Below are 15,396 nucleotides of genomic sequence, written 5' to 3' on the forward strand. Positions count from 1 at the left end.
TGGTTTGATTCCCCACTCCTCCACTTGCACCTGCTGGAATGGCCTTGGGTTAGCCATGGCTCTCACCAGAGTTGTCCTTGAAAGGGCAGCTGCTATGAGAGCTCTCTCAGCCCCACCCACCTCACAGGGTGTCTGTTGTGGGGCAAAGGAGATTGTAAGCTGCTCTGAGACTCCAATTCAGAGAGAAGGGCGGGGTATAAATCTGCAGTTGTCGTCTTCCTCCTCCTCTCCATTGGGCGCAGCTCCCTCTTGAGCTCTGGCACCCCCTGAATCCTCCCCCACTTGCCAGCAGATCCTCCCTTTCCATCCCCCTTCGTTCAGGATATGCCCTTCCCCTAAATGACCAGTGCAGCCTTTTCCTTGGGGCCTGCTGTGAGGGAGGCAATTTGGGGCCCTGGGTTTGCTCCTCCTGCCCATCTCTCCGGGTAGCTGCAGCTGAGCCCTCCCAGGCACCACAAGTTGCCCCTGACCTTGGAGGAAGGCTACACTCTCCTGGACATGCTCATTCTGTTCTTACTGCTGATGGGTCGGGGGTCTTGGGGTTGGCCTCACCCAAGGTGGGGCCCCAATTGCTCTTTGTTGTCCCAGAAACACAGTCAGCAGCAGGGCTTTTTTGAGCAGGAATGCAGTTCCGGCTGGCTTGGTGTCAGGGGTGTAGCCTAATAGGCAAATGAGTTCCTGTTGGGCTTTTTCTACAAAAAAGTCCTGCGTGAAACAATGGTGCTGTCAGGGGGTGTGGCCTAATAGGCAAATGAGTTCCTGCTGGGCTTTTTCTACAAAAAAAATTCCCGTGTGAAACAATGGTGATGTCAGGGTGTGTGGCCTAATAGGCAAATTAGTTCCTGCTGGGCTTTCCCCACAAAAAGTCCTGTGAAACAATGGTGGTGTCAGGGGGTGTGACCTAATAGGCAAATGAGTTCCTGTTGGGCTCTTTCTACAAAAAAAATCCCTGGTCCGCAGTTGCCTTTTAGCCAGCCCAGGGATGATACAAAAGACCTGCAGTGTGCCAGGTGAGGGTGGATGTTGTCCCCCAAACAAAAACTTTCTCCTCAGCGGGAGAGAGAGGGCTGTGTAGAAAGGCTCTGCTATGTTTGTCACCCTCAAAACCTATAAGCGGGACTCCTTTTCACCAAGGGCATATCATAGGCTTGCTGTATCACAGAAAGGCTCCATGTAGGACTTAAGCTTGTTCAGTGAATTATGTTACAATGCAGTGATATGTAACATACTACAATCTAAGCCATTGCAAGCATTACTTGGGTGGTATCAGGGCATCATATAACCACTGCGTCCGTGCCACACATGACAGCTAAGGGTGCCAGGTTCCCTCACCCAAAGATAGTGCCTACTCATTTACTTGTTCTGAGAGACGATGCTGCTTCTGCCCTCTTCTTCATCCCCACCTCCTGTGGGTGGCAGGTCTCCCAATTTTGTAGGTAGTGGGGAAGAGCGGCTGAGGGAATAAGTGGAGGAGTTCAGAAAGTGCATCTTCCAACGCCTTGGAGCCTCGAACAGGGTTGCCACCATCTTCAGGAAAGGAGATGACAACTGTAACAATTAGTCATCATTGAAATTCATCCTGAAATGAACTTTGAGGGGTTCAGCTGAAGAATTTCAAGAACGGCTAAAAGAGTTAACCTGGTGAGTACAGGCTGTTTTTGAAGACCCAATACGGTTTTGCAGATTTCCGTGAGGAAGATACAGGCAGGGGTCGTTTTGTAGAAAAATACGGTAGGTGGTGGAGCTCATCCAGGGATTATTATGCAGCTGCACCTACTGTTCAATGGATGAGGTGGGAAGGAGGAGGTGGAACTGTCAGAAAGGTTCAGGAGCTGTGCTCCTGTGAGCTCCCGTTGAATCCGAGGCCTGGATACAGGCATGGAGAATTTTTATGTTGGCTTTGTGTGAGAGAACTCTGGAAGTCTTAGGAAGCGTCGCTTTGAGGTTTGTTGTGAAATGTAAAGCACTGGGAATGTGCACCAGAACTGTTTCAGCAGAGTGGATCCCAAGGTCTATAGCCACATTGGCACCCAAGATAAAAAATGCAACTTTTTGAGGTCTCCTGCAGTGTCCCAGTCTACAGAACCTTCGACGTCACTGGCCACAGCCAATATGACTTTATTTGTAAATGGTTGTTTTTTTTTACAGAAAGCAAAAATAGTAAATGATTTACAGATATAATTTACGCACGGCATCTGTATAAATCTTAATACAAGGCATGAGGAAAATTTACAAGTAGACAAAAAGTTCATTTATAAAATATTTTCGTTCCCGGTGCAAACGACACCAGTGCCTTTCTAAAAAATTATTCTGTGAATGAACAGCACAAACACGATTTATAAAAATAGGACTCTTGGAACCATCGGGGTTTACACATAGACGTTTTTGTCAAAGTGCTTTGGGGAGGCGCTGGGTGATTTCAAATCTGGCGAGTCGTTGTAGACCTTTGTTCGAGTTGATATCGCCGAAGCCGCTGTGTTGTACGTATATCCCATCCTGAGAAAAGAAAAAGCTACTGAGTTTAAAATGCATTCCCAAATACAAGCAGATATTTAGAGGAAAATAGCTGTTATTTTCATTGGTTAAACCCCCCCACACACAAACACATACTGCTGTTTTGAAACAAAGTCCATTGACTGTCAATACAAAAAGTGGCAAAATTTGTTTTTGTTTTTCTAACATGAAACTTAATGAGGACAGCATTTATAACACTTTTCAGGCTTCCAAATCTTATTACCGGGGTGGATCCTGCCTGTATCTGTTTCTACCACTCAAATGAAAAGAACACCACTGTAGATTTATAACCCGCCCTTCTTTCTGAATCAGAGTCCCAAGTGGCTTACAATCTCCTTTATCTTCTTCCCCCACAACAGACACTCTGTGAGGTGGGTGGGGCTGAGAGAGCTCTGAGAAACTGTCCTTTCAAGGACAACCTCTGAGAAAAATGGCTGACCCAAGGCCATTCCAGCAGCTGCAAGTGGAGCAGTGGAGAATCAAACCCGGTTCTCCCAGATAAGAGTCCACGCACTTAACCACTTCACCAAACTGAGTGAAGCTTGAAGCCTTCCTCCAACCAAAGGAGCCCTTTTCTAAACGGTTCTTCCTCCACTGAATACACACAAAGCTGCCTTAAACTGAATCAGATCATCTGTCCATCAGAATTGTCTGCCGATTGGCAGTGGTTCTCAGGGTTCCAGGCAGAAGTCTTTCACATCACCTACTGGAGATGCTGGGGATCGAACTTGGGACCTTCTGCATGCAAAGCCGAGGCTCTTCCACTGCGCCACCGCCCTTCGCTGGAAGAGCCATCCAAGTTGGAAGGCCTGCAGCAATGTTTGCTTGATTGTCAGGCGACCTTCAGAACAGTGGCTGAGATCTTGCAACACAGCTTTGTAAGATCTTATGTTTTCTCCAGTATGTTTCAGCTTGGGGTCATTTTTCAGTTGACACCCTAGGACCATTGTTCAGAAACATGTAACAAGTGGGAATCCATGATAATTTCAGGGAAGGATTCCCTTCTCCCCCTTAGCTGCAGCTCCTCCTCACCATTACTGGAAACTGTTGCAGCTACCTCCCATCATCTGCACTAGATACATCTCTAGCTCCTCCCACATACCTTACAGTGCCACCAGGCCTGCCACGTCCCCTTGCCTCCATTCCTGGCAAGCCCAGTGTGGATCTTAGCCTTTGCTTTGGGTGGGGGGGATTAAGCTCCTCCGATGTATTCTTTTAAAGTTTTCAGATTTTCTCAGGTTTGCAAAACTATAAGTTTTGGGTAAGTGTGGCTCACATTCACAGATTCAGATATCTGAAGGTGGGGACCACAGTTGAGAAATAGATATATAATGATAGAGATGCTTTGTCTGGAATGCTGTTTTTAAATCCTAATTTTTTACTAGTGACTAGAGGAGCATTCAGTGATAGTGGTACATACTGGGATTAAAGGTTATGAACCACTGTGATAAATCTTACATGGAACAAAGTTAGATTCCAATGGCATCTTTAAGACCAACAAAAGTTTAAGTCAGGGTGTGAGCTTTCGTGTGCATGCACACTTTGTCAGATAGAATGGAATGATGCTTACCAGTCCATACATATAAGGCAGAGGTTGCACAGTAGATTGGCATGCAATATAATGAAATGTTTTAACAGATACAAACAAGAATAACAAGCTAAGTTTATAAGGTCATTGTTGTTTAGATTCAATTCTGGGAGAAAACAGGCAAATAAATGTGTTAATTATGCAATGTTATTTTACATAATAAGTCTTCAGTTTGTGGAATGAGAAACTCATGTAGATCTCACCTAAGCTCTCTTATTTAATCTTTCAAGTAGGGATACACACAAAAATTCAGATTTTTTGGATTCAGGTATATTGTACCCCCCCCCCCCCCCAAATTTGAGATTCCCAAAAAACCACCCCAAATTCTAATACCAATATGGTATTTGGATTTTTTTCAGGAATCCTGAATTTTTTTGGTTCTGTTCTACTCTATCGGACCATTATAATCAATGGGGAATCCAGAGGGTCTGGAGGTGGCTTTTCTTTTTTTCGTGGCATCACATTTTCAACATAGCTTCTAGTGTCTCTCCTCAAAAGACTCCCCAAGTTTCAAAAAGACTGGACCAGGGAGTCCAATTCTATGCCCCCAAAGAAAGTGCCCCCATCCTCCATTGTTTTCAGTGGATGGAAAAAACAGCAAAACCAAAAAACAAGGACTGATGTCAAACTAGAAAGTCTGTTCATTTTTGCAAGTCTAGCAAAATCCAGTGCCCCTCCCCCACTGCCAGTTTGACATCAATCCCTGCTTTTCTTTTTGCTGGGTTCCCCCCCTCCCCCTTCCCCGTTTGTTGTCATAAGATTGTATCTTTCAATTTTTTTTGTGAGTGAAGGTGACTGAAGTGCTGTTATCTTGCTTTCCCAGATAATCCAAATTATTTTGGGGGGGATTATTCGGTATGGGCTATGGTGGATAGCCGAAAATACCCCCAAAAAAATATTCAGCTGAAAGAATACCAATAAGGTGGTGGGTTTTTTGGGGGGGTATTTTCTCAGCTGGGATGTACTTCTAAGCCACCTGTCCCTTTAACAGACTTCTCCTTTGCACCCATCTTGGGCTGCCACAGAATGTCCTAGAGAATTCACCTTTATCTTGAACTCTGCTACAGGAGAGATTCTGTTGCCATTCTTAAGAACATAACAGAAGCCATGTTGGATCAGGCCAGTGGCCCATAAAGTCCAAAACTCTGTGTCACACAGTGGCCAAAAACACCAAGTGCCATCAGGAGATCCACCAGTGGGGCCAGGACACTAGAAGCCCTCCCACTGTGCCCCCCCCCCACTGCCACACTCACGACACTACAGGGTACTGTGATTGTTGGGGCAAAATTAAAGTTCTGTGTGCTTCTTCAGATGAAGGAAGTGGGTGATCAGTAGGGCCTAGGAAAGAAAAGGGCCCAGTGGAAACCATTCCTTCCGCAGTTTTGCTGAAGGTTGTAATTCAGCAACCCCCAATCCATCTTCATATGAAAGCAATAAAGTGTCTGGGAGACTCAGAGGTCACATAGCCCAGTTCTTGAGTCATGACATTTTTCTTACTTAAGAACAATGAATGAACACACATCCCTTTACAGAGGACACGTTAAAGCATTCATGTAGTGAAAACGATAGCTTTGCTATCGGCTCCTTCCATACGACATTTCATACCACACTAAAACTTACGCAGACAAATGATACCCAATAAATATGCTCCTTAAAAGGAGCTGGGGTGTGTGTGTGTGCGCTTCCAACTCTTTAAATCCCTTTTGTGTTTCCCAAGCCCTCGTTCCAAACTTCAATTGTAAGGTTGGTTGGGAAAGATATGCAAACCGGATCTGTGTAGCATACCCTCTTAACATAGTTAATAATTAGAAATATGCTAATGCATTAATTTCAATCAAGCCGGGTTTGTTCCGTACCTTCGATTCTTATTGTCTTTAACCAATGAGAAGCAGAATATGCTGCCGCCAATTATGCAAAGCGACGATCCCGCCCATCCGATGAACAAAGCTGCTCCTAGTTCATACCTGCAGGAGAGCGATACACTCACACTTAGTAAAAAAGTTACATTGGCAAAATGGATTTTGTGCTAAAAGTTCTATCAGCAAAATGGGTTTCGTGTTATTTTATTTTGGTTTTTGTGAGCAAGACAAACAAAACCATCCAAAGCATTTACATATATTTCACTAGACGGTTGCAGAAGATGCACTTAATATGCAACAAAAGAGAACAAGAAAACTTCTGCTTTCCCCTTGAATATTGGGTTTTTAAAAATCCAATGAAGAAGGAGACTGCAGATTTATACCCCACCCTCTTCTCTGAATCAGAGACTACAATCTCCTTTATCTTCCTCCTCCACAACAGACACCCTGTGAGGTAGGTGGGGTTGAGAGGACTCTCACAGCAGCTGCCCTGTCAAGGACAACTTCTGCCAGAGCTATGGCTGACCCAAGGCCATTCCAGCAGCTGCAAGTGGAGAATCAAACCCGGTTCTCCCAAATAAGAGTCTGCAAACTTAACCACTACACCAAACTGGCTCTCCTGATTGTCACTTAATAGCAGGGCCCCCCAACCTGTTTAAGTTGGCAGGCACCTTTGGAAATCTGATAGGGAGGTGGGTGCAACCACAAAATGGTCACCACAAAACGGATTAAGAGGCATCATTTAAAAAAAAATACAATGGGAAGGAGGAACAGGAGAGAATAAAACCAACACTGTGGTGGAAGCTGCTGCTGGAATAAAGTTATTGTAATTTATACAACCGATCAGAAGCCCTACTGGTCAGAAGCAGTGTTCCCTCTAAGCTGAGATAATGTGAGCTAGCTCACAGTTTTTTAGCCTCTGGCTCACACATTTTTGTCTTAGCTCAGGAAGGATGGCCCCAGAGCAAACTAATTTATGCAGTAGTGCACAACTTTAATGCCAATAGCTCACAAAGTAGAATTTTTGTTCACAAGACTCCACAGCTTAGAGGGAGTATTGGTCAAGAGCCCCATTTGGCCCTACTCACTTTCTAAAAACACTTGGTGGGCACCAGGAGAGGGGTCAGCTATTTTTTTTTTTAAAAAATGGAATTCAGATTTATCAAACTAATCCCCCATCTATCCATCATTTCCTCTGTTTTTTCTCTCTCCTGTTTTGCATTCATTGCAAGCAGAAGAATTACACAGACAAGTCAATACACAGTAAATTAGTTTATTAGAGTTACAGGGGTATAAAGCGTCACACCATCAAAACATACTTGTAACAAAGAGTGATAACATTTCACATCCTAGAAAAGCAATTTTATAACCCTCTCTGTAGTTGTACCCAACCAAGTGGCATAAAGTTAGTTTGTTTAGGAAATTACATTGCTTTGTGGATTCTATCTGAAATATTCTCCATTATATATTGATCCTACAGTTTGCAATTGAGTTAAGTTTTAAGTTGATATAAGTTCTATAGGATTCCTCAGCTTCTGTTGTAAGCCCCAGAGTGGAGCCATCAGCTGCATGGTATCAGGCCTTGATCGCCAATTCGAAGCTGGTGGACTAGTAAAAGGGGAGATTTTCCTCCTAGCTTTAGTCTTCTGGCTTTTTGCTTAGGCAAGGAGCTGTGGCGATCTGAGGGTCAGTAAGAGCATTATTGGGAATCCTAGTGGACTTGACTGGACCATCCCAGACGGGAGTGCCTGTGGAACTCTGAACCTTTTTAACTCTCCACAACTGGCCGGAGGGTCAAGGTAACTAGACAGCTTTTGAAGCTTTTTGTTATTTTGTTACGTGGTGTTGGGGAAAATACCTGTACTGTTAAGAATAAATTTTTGTTAGCCTTTTGTTTGGTGTCAGTGGCTTGCAAAGGGACCGGTGCCTTTCAGCCCTACTCAGAAGAAGGTGTGAATGCTATTAAGCATCTCTTTGGTTATCTGGAGGCTGTTGATCTCTCTGGGGAACCACGATGGATTGGGCCCTGTAAAAAATACCAGTCTGGTGGCAGCAACCTTGGCAGAAGGTGGAAGAGCTTTGCCTTCCCCTTGATATTAGATTTAAAGTGCCCTGGTAGTAAGTCCCTAGACTGGCCTCCTCACAGGGAGATGGCTAGAGGGTCTACTGGGCACCACAGCAATACCATAGAGATAGGCTAGGTGCTGCTTGGTTTTTCCATTTGGTGGTAATTGATGTTCTGGCAGCTACAGTCATTGTATCTATTAGGTCTTTTGTTTCTTGGAGGATATGTTCCTTGGGGCCAATAGTTCAGCCATAAGATTTCAGGTCTAAGTGGAATGTCCCACCTAGATATCAATTTAATTCGGGATAGTGCCTCCTTCCAGAATTTTTTGTATTTTTTTCACAGGACCACCAACAATGAATATATGTCTGTCTGTTTACAGTCTTTCCAACATTTAAGGCTTTGGGATGGTATTATATGTGAGATCTTAAGAGGTGTATTATACCATCTAGTCATGTGAATGATTGGAGCTTTGTTGTTAAGATCGGTGAAGTTAACAGTTTTGAGTTCCACAGCTTGGTCCAGATTCCGCAATCCCTTTGCCATTTGGATTGGTATCATGATGTGTTAGGTTTCAGACTATTTTGTAATGTTTTGTAAATACGTGAGACTAAGCCACGATTTATATTGCCATATTCCTGTATTATTTTTTTCAAATTCTATTAAGGGCTCTTTTGAGAATTTTAGAGATTTTTAATCGATCAAACATGTGGTTAAATTGCAGGTAAAGAAACCAGAGTATGGTTTGCGTGCTAAGTCTATTCTTTCCCAGTTTGCGTTCTAAGTCTATTCTTTGTAAGATGCCACTACTTGAAGATATATCAGTTATTCATGGCATATTTTGCTGTGCCCAGTATTTAAATAATATAGATCAGGGGTGTCAAACATGTGGCCCAGGGGCTGAATCAGGCTCCCAGAGGACTCCTATCAACCCCCCTGAGCAACTGGCTGTCATCTGCTTCCTTCTCCCTCTCTCTTGCTTCCTTCTACATCACCACTTGCTTTGCCAGGCTTACTCAATTGCACAGGAGCTACAGAGCAAAGTCTGTTTTTTTTCCATTGCCTGAGGTTCCTCCCTTGGGGAGGAAGAGAAGGAGGAATAGTTGCTTTGCCAGACTCTCTCAATCACACAGCAGAGCTACTGAACCAAGCCTCTCTTCCTTCTATTGGCTGAGGCTCCTCTCCATCCTGGTCCTTTGGGGAAGGAAGGAAAGAGCCACAGCTTCCTTTGCCCAGTTCCCTGGATTGCACAGGAGACATACAAAGAAAGCACCTTTAAGACCAACGAATGCTAATGTTTTAAGCATGTTTCATTTTAAGCTTTTAAAAAATCTCTGTGTTTGTCTATGTCCTTTATATTTCTGCTATCTGGCATTATATTTTATGACATACATGGCCTGGCCTGACAAGGTCTCATTTATGTCAGATCCGGCCCTCATAACAAATAAATTTGAAACCCTTGATATAGAGTTTTGGCCAGGGGCAAACCAGTTTTGATTAAGAAATGTTGAAAACCTTGAAATTATTGGTAGGAGTTGGTGCCTTTTGTTATTCTTGAAAGTTATAGATGGGTATATAAATTCATTTTGTGTGATCTCTGTGGGAATTTTTCCTTTACCATTCCATAGTATTTTGTCTATTCTTTTAGGCACTATGTTATTGTTACATATTTTAACCCAGTCTATTACCCTTAACATTTTAATAGTACACGAGAGGTGTATTGCTTTGTAGTATAGGGTAGGGTAGTTGAAACCTCCTTTATTGGTTTGTTTACTCAATATATGAAAACTTATTCTACACCTTTTCCCTGTTTCCAGAAATTTGAGCATTGTGTTGTGCCACTTTTTATGAATCCTAACTGAAATTAGGATTGGAATAGATCTGAAAAGGAAAATGAATTTTGATAAGATAAAGGATTTTATCCCATGAAAATGATCAAACCAAGATAGATTAAGTTGGTTCCATTTATGCATCTTACTTTGAATGTCTTTATATATTTGATGATGATTTAAATTGAGAATATTTGCTATGGTCAGAGGGATTTTAACACCTAAATATGTTAATGATGTTATTTCCCACAGATTTCAACTCATTAATTATAAAAGGATAAAGGTAGTCCCTTGTGGAAGCACCAGTCGTTTCCAACTCTGGGGTGATGTCGCATCACGACATTTTCCTGGCAGACTTTTTTACGGGGTGGTTTGCCATTGTCTTCCCCAGTCATCTACACTTTACCCCCAGTGAGCTGGGTACTCATTTTACTGACCTCGGAAGGATTATATTGGTAGGTAAATGACTGGGTAGTAGGTTGGATTTGGAGTGATTTCTTTTTAATCCAGAATGTTGGCCAAATTGACACAGGGTTTTTTGGTTAGCAGGAAATGAGGGGATTGGTGACATATAATAACACGTCATCCATGAAGTGTTTCAGGTTCAGAGTTGCTAGAATGCAACCTCTGGAAAATACACTTATTCTTTTAAAGTTGGCCTTAGTCCTTTAAAGTCACCAGTGCAGGAGGGAGAGAAGGAGCCTTTTATCTGCTTTTGGCAACAAGAGAATTGCTTCATTTAACTGTCTATGACATTTCTATGCCACCGTAAGGGAAATGAATTTTTCCACCACAGCCACCGTCCTCTCTAAGGAGCTTGCTGCAGTGTATGTCAGGAGCAGTGTTCCCTCTAAGCTGAGTTAGTGTGAACTAGCTCAGTTTTTTAGCTTCCTGCTCATACATTTTTGTCTTCGCTCAGGAAAAGTGGCCCCAGAGCAAACTAATTTATGCAGCAGCTCACAATTTCAATGCCAGTAGCTCACAAAGTAGAATTTTTGCCCACAGTTTAGAGGGAACATTTGTCAGGAGTCCCCAAAATGGCGCTCGTGGGCACTGCTGTGCCTGCAGAAACCTTTTCTGACATCCACCAGCTGTTTTTAGAAAGCGGGTGCAGCCAGGTAAGGCTTTTGCCCAGGAGGCGTTCTTATTGCCCACTGGAGATCTCATTGGCTATGCAGATATAACATTTGTTTCCAAAGCAGCTGCTACCACAGTGTTTATTTTATTCTCTCTCTCTCTCTCCTCTTTCCTGGTGTGTTTTTTTTTTAATCTACCCCTCTGCACATGGGCTGCCTCTTTGTGGCTGGCTCTACCTCCTGAAGCCACCATTTTGTGATTCTGCCACCACCCTGTGTCAGAATTGCAAAGGGGCCCATAGGCTCAAAAAGACTAGGGATCCCTGGCGGTACATGGTTCTCCCCTCTTCATCCTCACAGCAACCCCAAGAAGTAGCTAAAGCTGAGAGAGACAACCCAGTAAATGTCATAGCCAAACACACTTTTGAACCTGGATTAGTTAAGAGCCCCTTGGTGCAGAATGGTAAAGCTGCAGTACTGCAGTCAGAGCCCTCTGATCACGACTTGAGTTCGATCCCAGCGGAAGCTGGTTCAGGTGGCTGGCTCCAGATTGACTCAGCCTTCCATCCTTCTGAAGTCGGTAAAATGAGAACCCAGCTTGCTGGGGGGAAGTGTAGATGACTGGGTAAGGCAATGGCATTCTGTCGTAAAAACGCTGTGAAAGCAACGTCACCCCAGGGTCGAAAATGACTGGTACTTGCACAGGGAACTATCTTTTACCTTTTAGTTTAGTTCAGGGGTGGCCAAACTGTGGCTCAGGAGCCACATGTGGCTCTTTCACACATATTGTGTGGCTCTCAGAGCCCCCCTCCAGCCCCGTCAACTGGCTTGGAGAATGCATTTAAAGTTAAAAGTTCCTTTCTTTCCACCTTTCCCTCCCCTCTCCCCATCTATTTTCCTCCTTCCTTCCTTCCTGCCTTCCTTCCTGTCTTGTCAAACACCTGACATTTATTCTATGTGGCTCTTACAGTAACCAAGTTTGGCCACCCCAGGTTTAGTTTTATTTGATTTATATCCCGCCCTCCCGGGCGAAGCAGGCTCAGGGCGGCTCACAATACACAGGAGAGTAACAAATTACATTAAACATTAAATTAAAACAATTTAAAACAGTTTAAACAATTTGGTGCTAATTTCCATTTAGTTTAAGGATGGCATTCAGTGTTCTTGGACATCCATTTGAATCTAATATTTTGGCAGTGGTCGTCATTCAGTTAAAGACTAAGTGAAATAGTATCGTCTTGCAGGCCTTGCAGAACTGGGCATGCTGACCCTTTAGCTGTTACACCATGCTGGCTTTCTGTACAATGTACAGCACCTGGCCGAGAAGGCGGGTGCCAGGACCAAAACAGACAGAAGGGGGAGCATCTGCCTCTTCTCTGTCAGCAGCAGGATACATGCATGTAATCCGGCTGCAACCAAGCTGGACTATTCATGTTATTTTCATCTCACGCTTCCTGCAAGTCATTTGTGTTCTCACATAGACAATAAAACAGATTGTAGAAACCACTGATTCAAGCATTTGATGGGCCAAAGGGTAAACTGTGACACAGCATCAAATCCGGACATTTTCCCAGCAATACTTACTTTTGAGCGACGTACGAAGGGTCAAAGAATTCGACGGTGATTCGGTTTGCGTACAAGGAACAGCTCGTCATGGCGCACAGCCCTAAAATGGATCAGATGGAGAACTGTTCAGCAACAGAAGCCTGTAATGAATGCACCTAGCCCTGATCCTCTTGACTGGTAAGGGTACTGCAGCAAAGGGGTTTTAAAAACTTTCTTTCATATGGTTATACGCAGGGAATTCTAGCAGGAGCTCCTTTGCATATTAGGCCACATACCCCTGATATAGCCAATCTTCCAAGAGCTTACAAAAAAGAACCTTGTAACCTCTTGGAGGATGGGCTACATCAGGGGCGGGGAGTGGCCTAATATGCAAAGGAGCTCCTGCTAGAATTCCACCCCTGGTTACACACACACACACACACACACAAGGAGGGACCAGGAAGTATTCCTGGAGAAAAAGCATTTGAGGAGGGTTTTGTTTTGGTTTTTTTTTTTTTTTGCAATTTTATATTTACCACAAAGGATGAAAATCATCCCTGCTAAACAAGCAATTCTAGCTTTATTCTGTTCTGAGCCTCCAATTTTTGTGCACTTCATCCCAACCAGGGCAAAGATGGAGCCGAAAAAGCCAAGGCAGATGGCGGCGATCATCAGTCCCCTGCAAGCTTGGATGTAACCTGCACAGACACAACACAAAGGCAAAAGCTGGGGTTAGTTGGCAGTTTCCAAGAGCTTGTATTCTAGGGTCTAGTCTAGTTAGATTGGGAGCAAGCCGCAACCTCCCTCCCATGAATATTTCTTCCCTTCTCAGTCTTACCCATGATTCATTAGTGCCTTCTAATCGTTAGGCTCAAGGGTATTTGATTTCATGTTGAGGCATACCAGCAGTCCTCCTGATACCTTGGTTTTACGTAGCAACCCTGACCATATGCACAGTGCCCACTTCAAACAAAATGGTGACCATGTGTGTAATCTATGAAGTCATGATCGTTAGCCTTATTCCTCCACCCTGCTGTATTCCAGGAGACACATTTTATTGACTTGGGCGGTGAGCTCTCTGGAAGTCAATCCATCTCAACAAGGTTATCTAAAGAATTATTCTCATCAAGGTTGACATACCCATTGCTAATAGTTCCAGCATACCTAGAGGATTCATTTTGGGCCTTAAACTTTAGAACATGTGTGTAATATTTCTGGGTCCTAAAACAAGGAAAGTAGAAGGTGAACAGTTTTTAATCTAAGGAGCAACTCCAACAGGTTTATGCAAGAACTCCCCATTAACTGAACTGCCTGGGGTTGCCAGGTCCTTCCTGGCATATTTATGAAGGACTAGGGCCGATTCCCCACTAGCCTTGCTACCACCTCACATTCCTTTTTCCCGCAGTGCTTCTGCCCGATTTTGCACATGCTACTGCAAAGCTGTGACTTGCCTCACCTCTTCCACAAGTTCTCTGCAGCTTCAGAATCCAGCTTCAGAGAATCCTACAGCCATGGAGAGAACTTGGGAAAGAGGCAGGGCAAGTCACAGCTTCATAGCAGCGTGTGCAAAATCGGGCAGAAGCACCACAGGAAAAAGGAATGCGAGACCACAGCAAGGCTAGAGGGGAAACAGCCTATAAATTGTCACTAATTATTTTCTATTCACTAATCCCATGATCTCTCTTTGGTCACCTTAAGGTCCTACCTGGCTATCAGTGGGGGACTCCAGTGTCCCTTCTGGGATCCTGTGGTGTGTGCACCATCATAGCATCCCCCAGAAGTGATGTCACATTGCAAATGTTGGAGGGGACACTCTAGTTTTGGGGCAAGACTATAGGTTGGGCTGAATTTTACCATAGAGTTTTGCTCAAAAATGAGAATGTCACCCCCTAATTGCAACTTGATGATGTCACTTTCAGGTGATGTCATTACATCACATTTGTGGGCAGGGTTTCCCCCACTGTCAGGTGGCGGAAAGGGGCTCACAAAAGTGGGGGAACCCGAGCCCAGACTGGGGGCCTGGCAACCCTAGAACTGCCTCTTGAACATGTGACGTTAGGGAAATTAACACACAAGGCTAATATAAGTAAATATTTTGAAAGGATTGTGGAGTAGCATACATTTCTTGTGCATGAATTTGGATATCCTAAATTGTAATGTCCAAAGAAGACTCGTTTTAAGTTGACGCTGGTACTAACCAAGATTGCTTTCATTAAAAGTGGACTTTCAAATTCTGGTTGTAATGATAGTCCTGGTTATTATTACTGATGGTTATTCAAGCTACAATACTATGCTTTGGTTAAATGCTAACCAAAAAGGACTGGATGACTTTGTGGAGGACAGGGAAGAATGCATGGCCTTAGCTCAGATTTTGCTCTCTTGGACCATTGTTTGGCTGATTGTCAAAAATTGGGCACAGCTGCAATTCTTCTTTGGGAGTAAGTCCCATAGAATTCTCTCTGGTCTATGTCCTCTCTCTACCCTCCTCCATCCCAACACAACCACTTGTCATTAAGTATACTCCTAGTGCCTGCTGAAAGCCTTGAGCCCAGAACAGAATTCTACACAGAAGAAGCAGATTACAAAATTCAAAATTGATTGATGGACACCCAGGAAGTCTGACAACAGAATCATGGCCAACCTTCCTGCAGTTACAATGTGCATATGATTTGGGTCTTCCAGGAAAATAACCAGACCGATTTTGCACTAGGCTTGTTCTAGGCGGAGAGCCCTTTTGCTCCTGGTGCTTCTCTTGGTTTTTGCACAAGCTGCCCCGGAGCTGCGAGTTGGTGCACTGCTTTTCTGCAGCAAGCGAGATCCTCTTACAAGCGGTTTCTGCTTGCCGCGGAAAAGTGGCGCACCAACTTGCGCTCCGGGGCAGCTTGTGTGAAAACCGAGAGAAGCGCTGGGGGCAAAAGGG

At 44.0% G+C, this 15,396-nt stretch overlaps 1 protein-coding gene across 2 annotated transcripts in view; it reads right to left on the reverse strand.

Annotated features, from left to right (window-relative positions):
* Positions 1-2,102: 2,102 nt before the first annotated feature.
* The window catches only part of CLDN10 (claudin 10), a 105,966-nt gene continuing 92,672 nt past the window's right edge, over positions 2,103-15,396 (reverse strand). For both annotated transcript variants that reach the window (XM_060233615.1, XM_060233614.1), the window contains exons 2-5: positions 13,013-13,174; positions 12,516-12,597; positions 5,959-6,066; positions 2,103-2,496 (exon numbers count right to left, since the gene is read on the reverse strand). In XM_060233615.1, coding sequence (XP_060089598.1) covers positions 2,370-2,496; positions 5,959-6,066; positions 12,516-12,597; positions 13,013-13,174 — 479 coding nt within the window. In that variant the 3' untranslated portion in view covers positions 2,103-2,369. The remainder of the gene's footprint in view (positions 2,497-5,958; positions 6,067-12,515; positions 12,598-13,012; positions 13,175-15,396) is intronic.

Source organism: Heteronotia binoei, chromosome 3 (genome assembly GCF_032191835.1).
Source record: "Heteronotia binoei isolate CCM8104 ecotype False Entrance Well chromosome 3, APGP_CSIRO_Hbin_v1, whole genome shotgun sequence".
NCBI classification, from domain to species: Eukaryota; Metazoa; Chordata; class Lepidosauria; order Squamata; family Gekkonidae; genus Heteronotia; species Heteronotia binoei.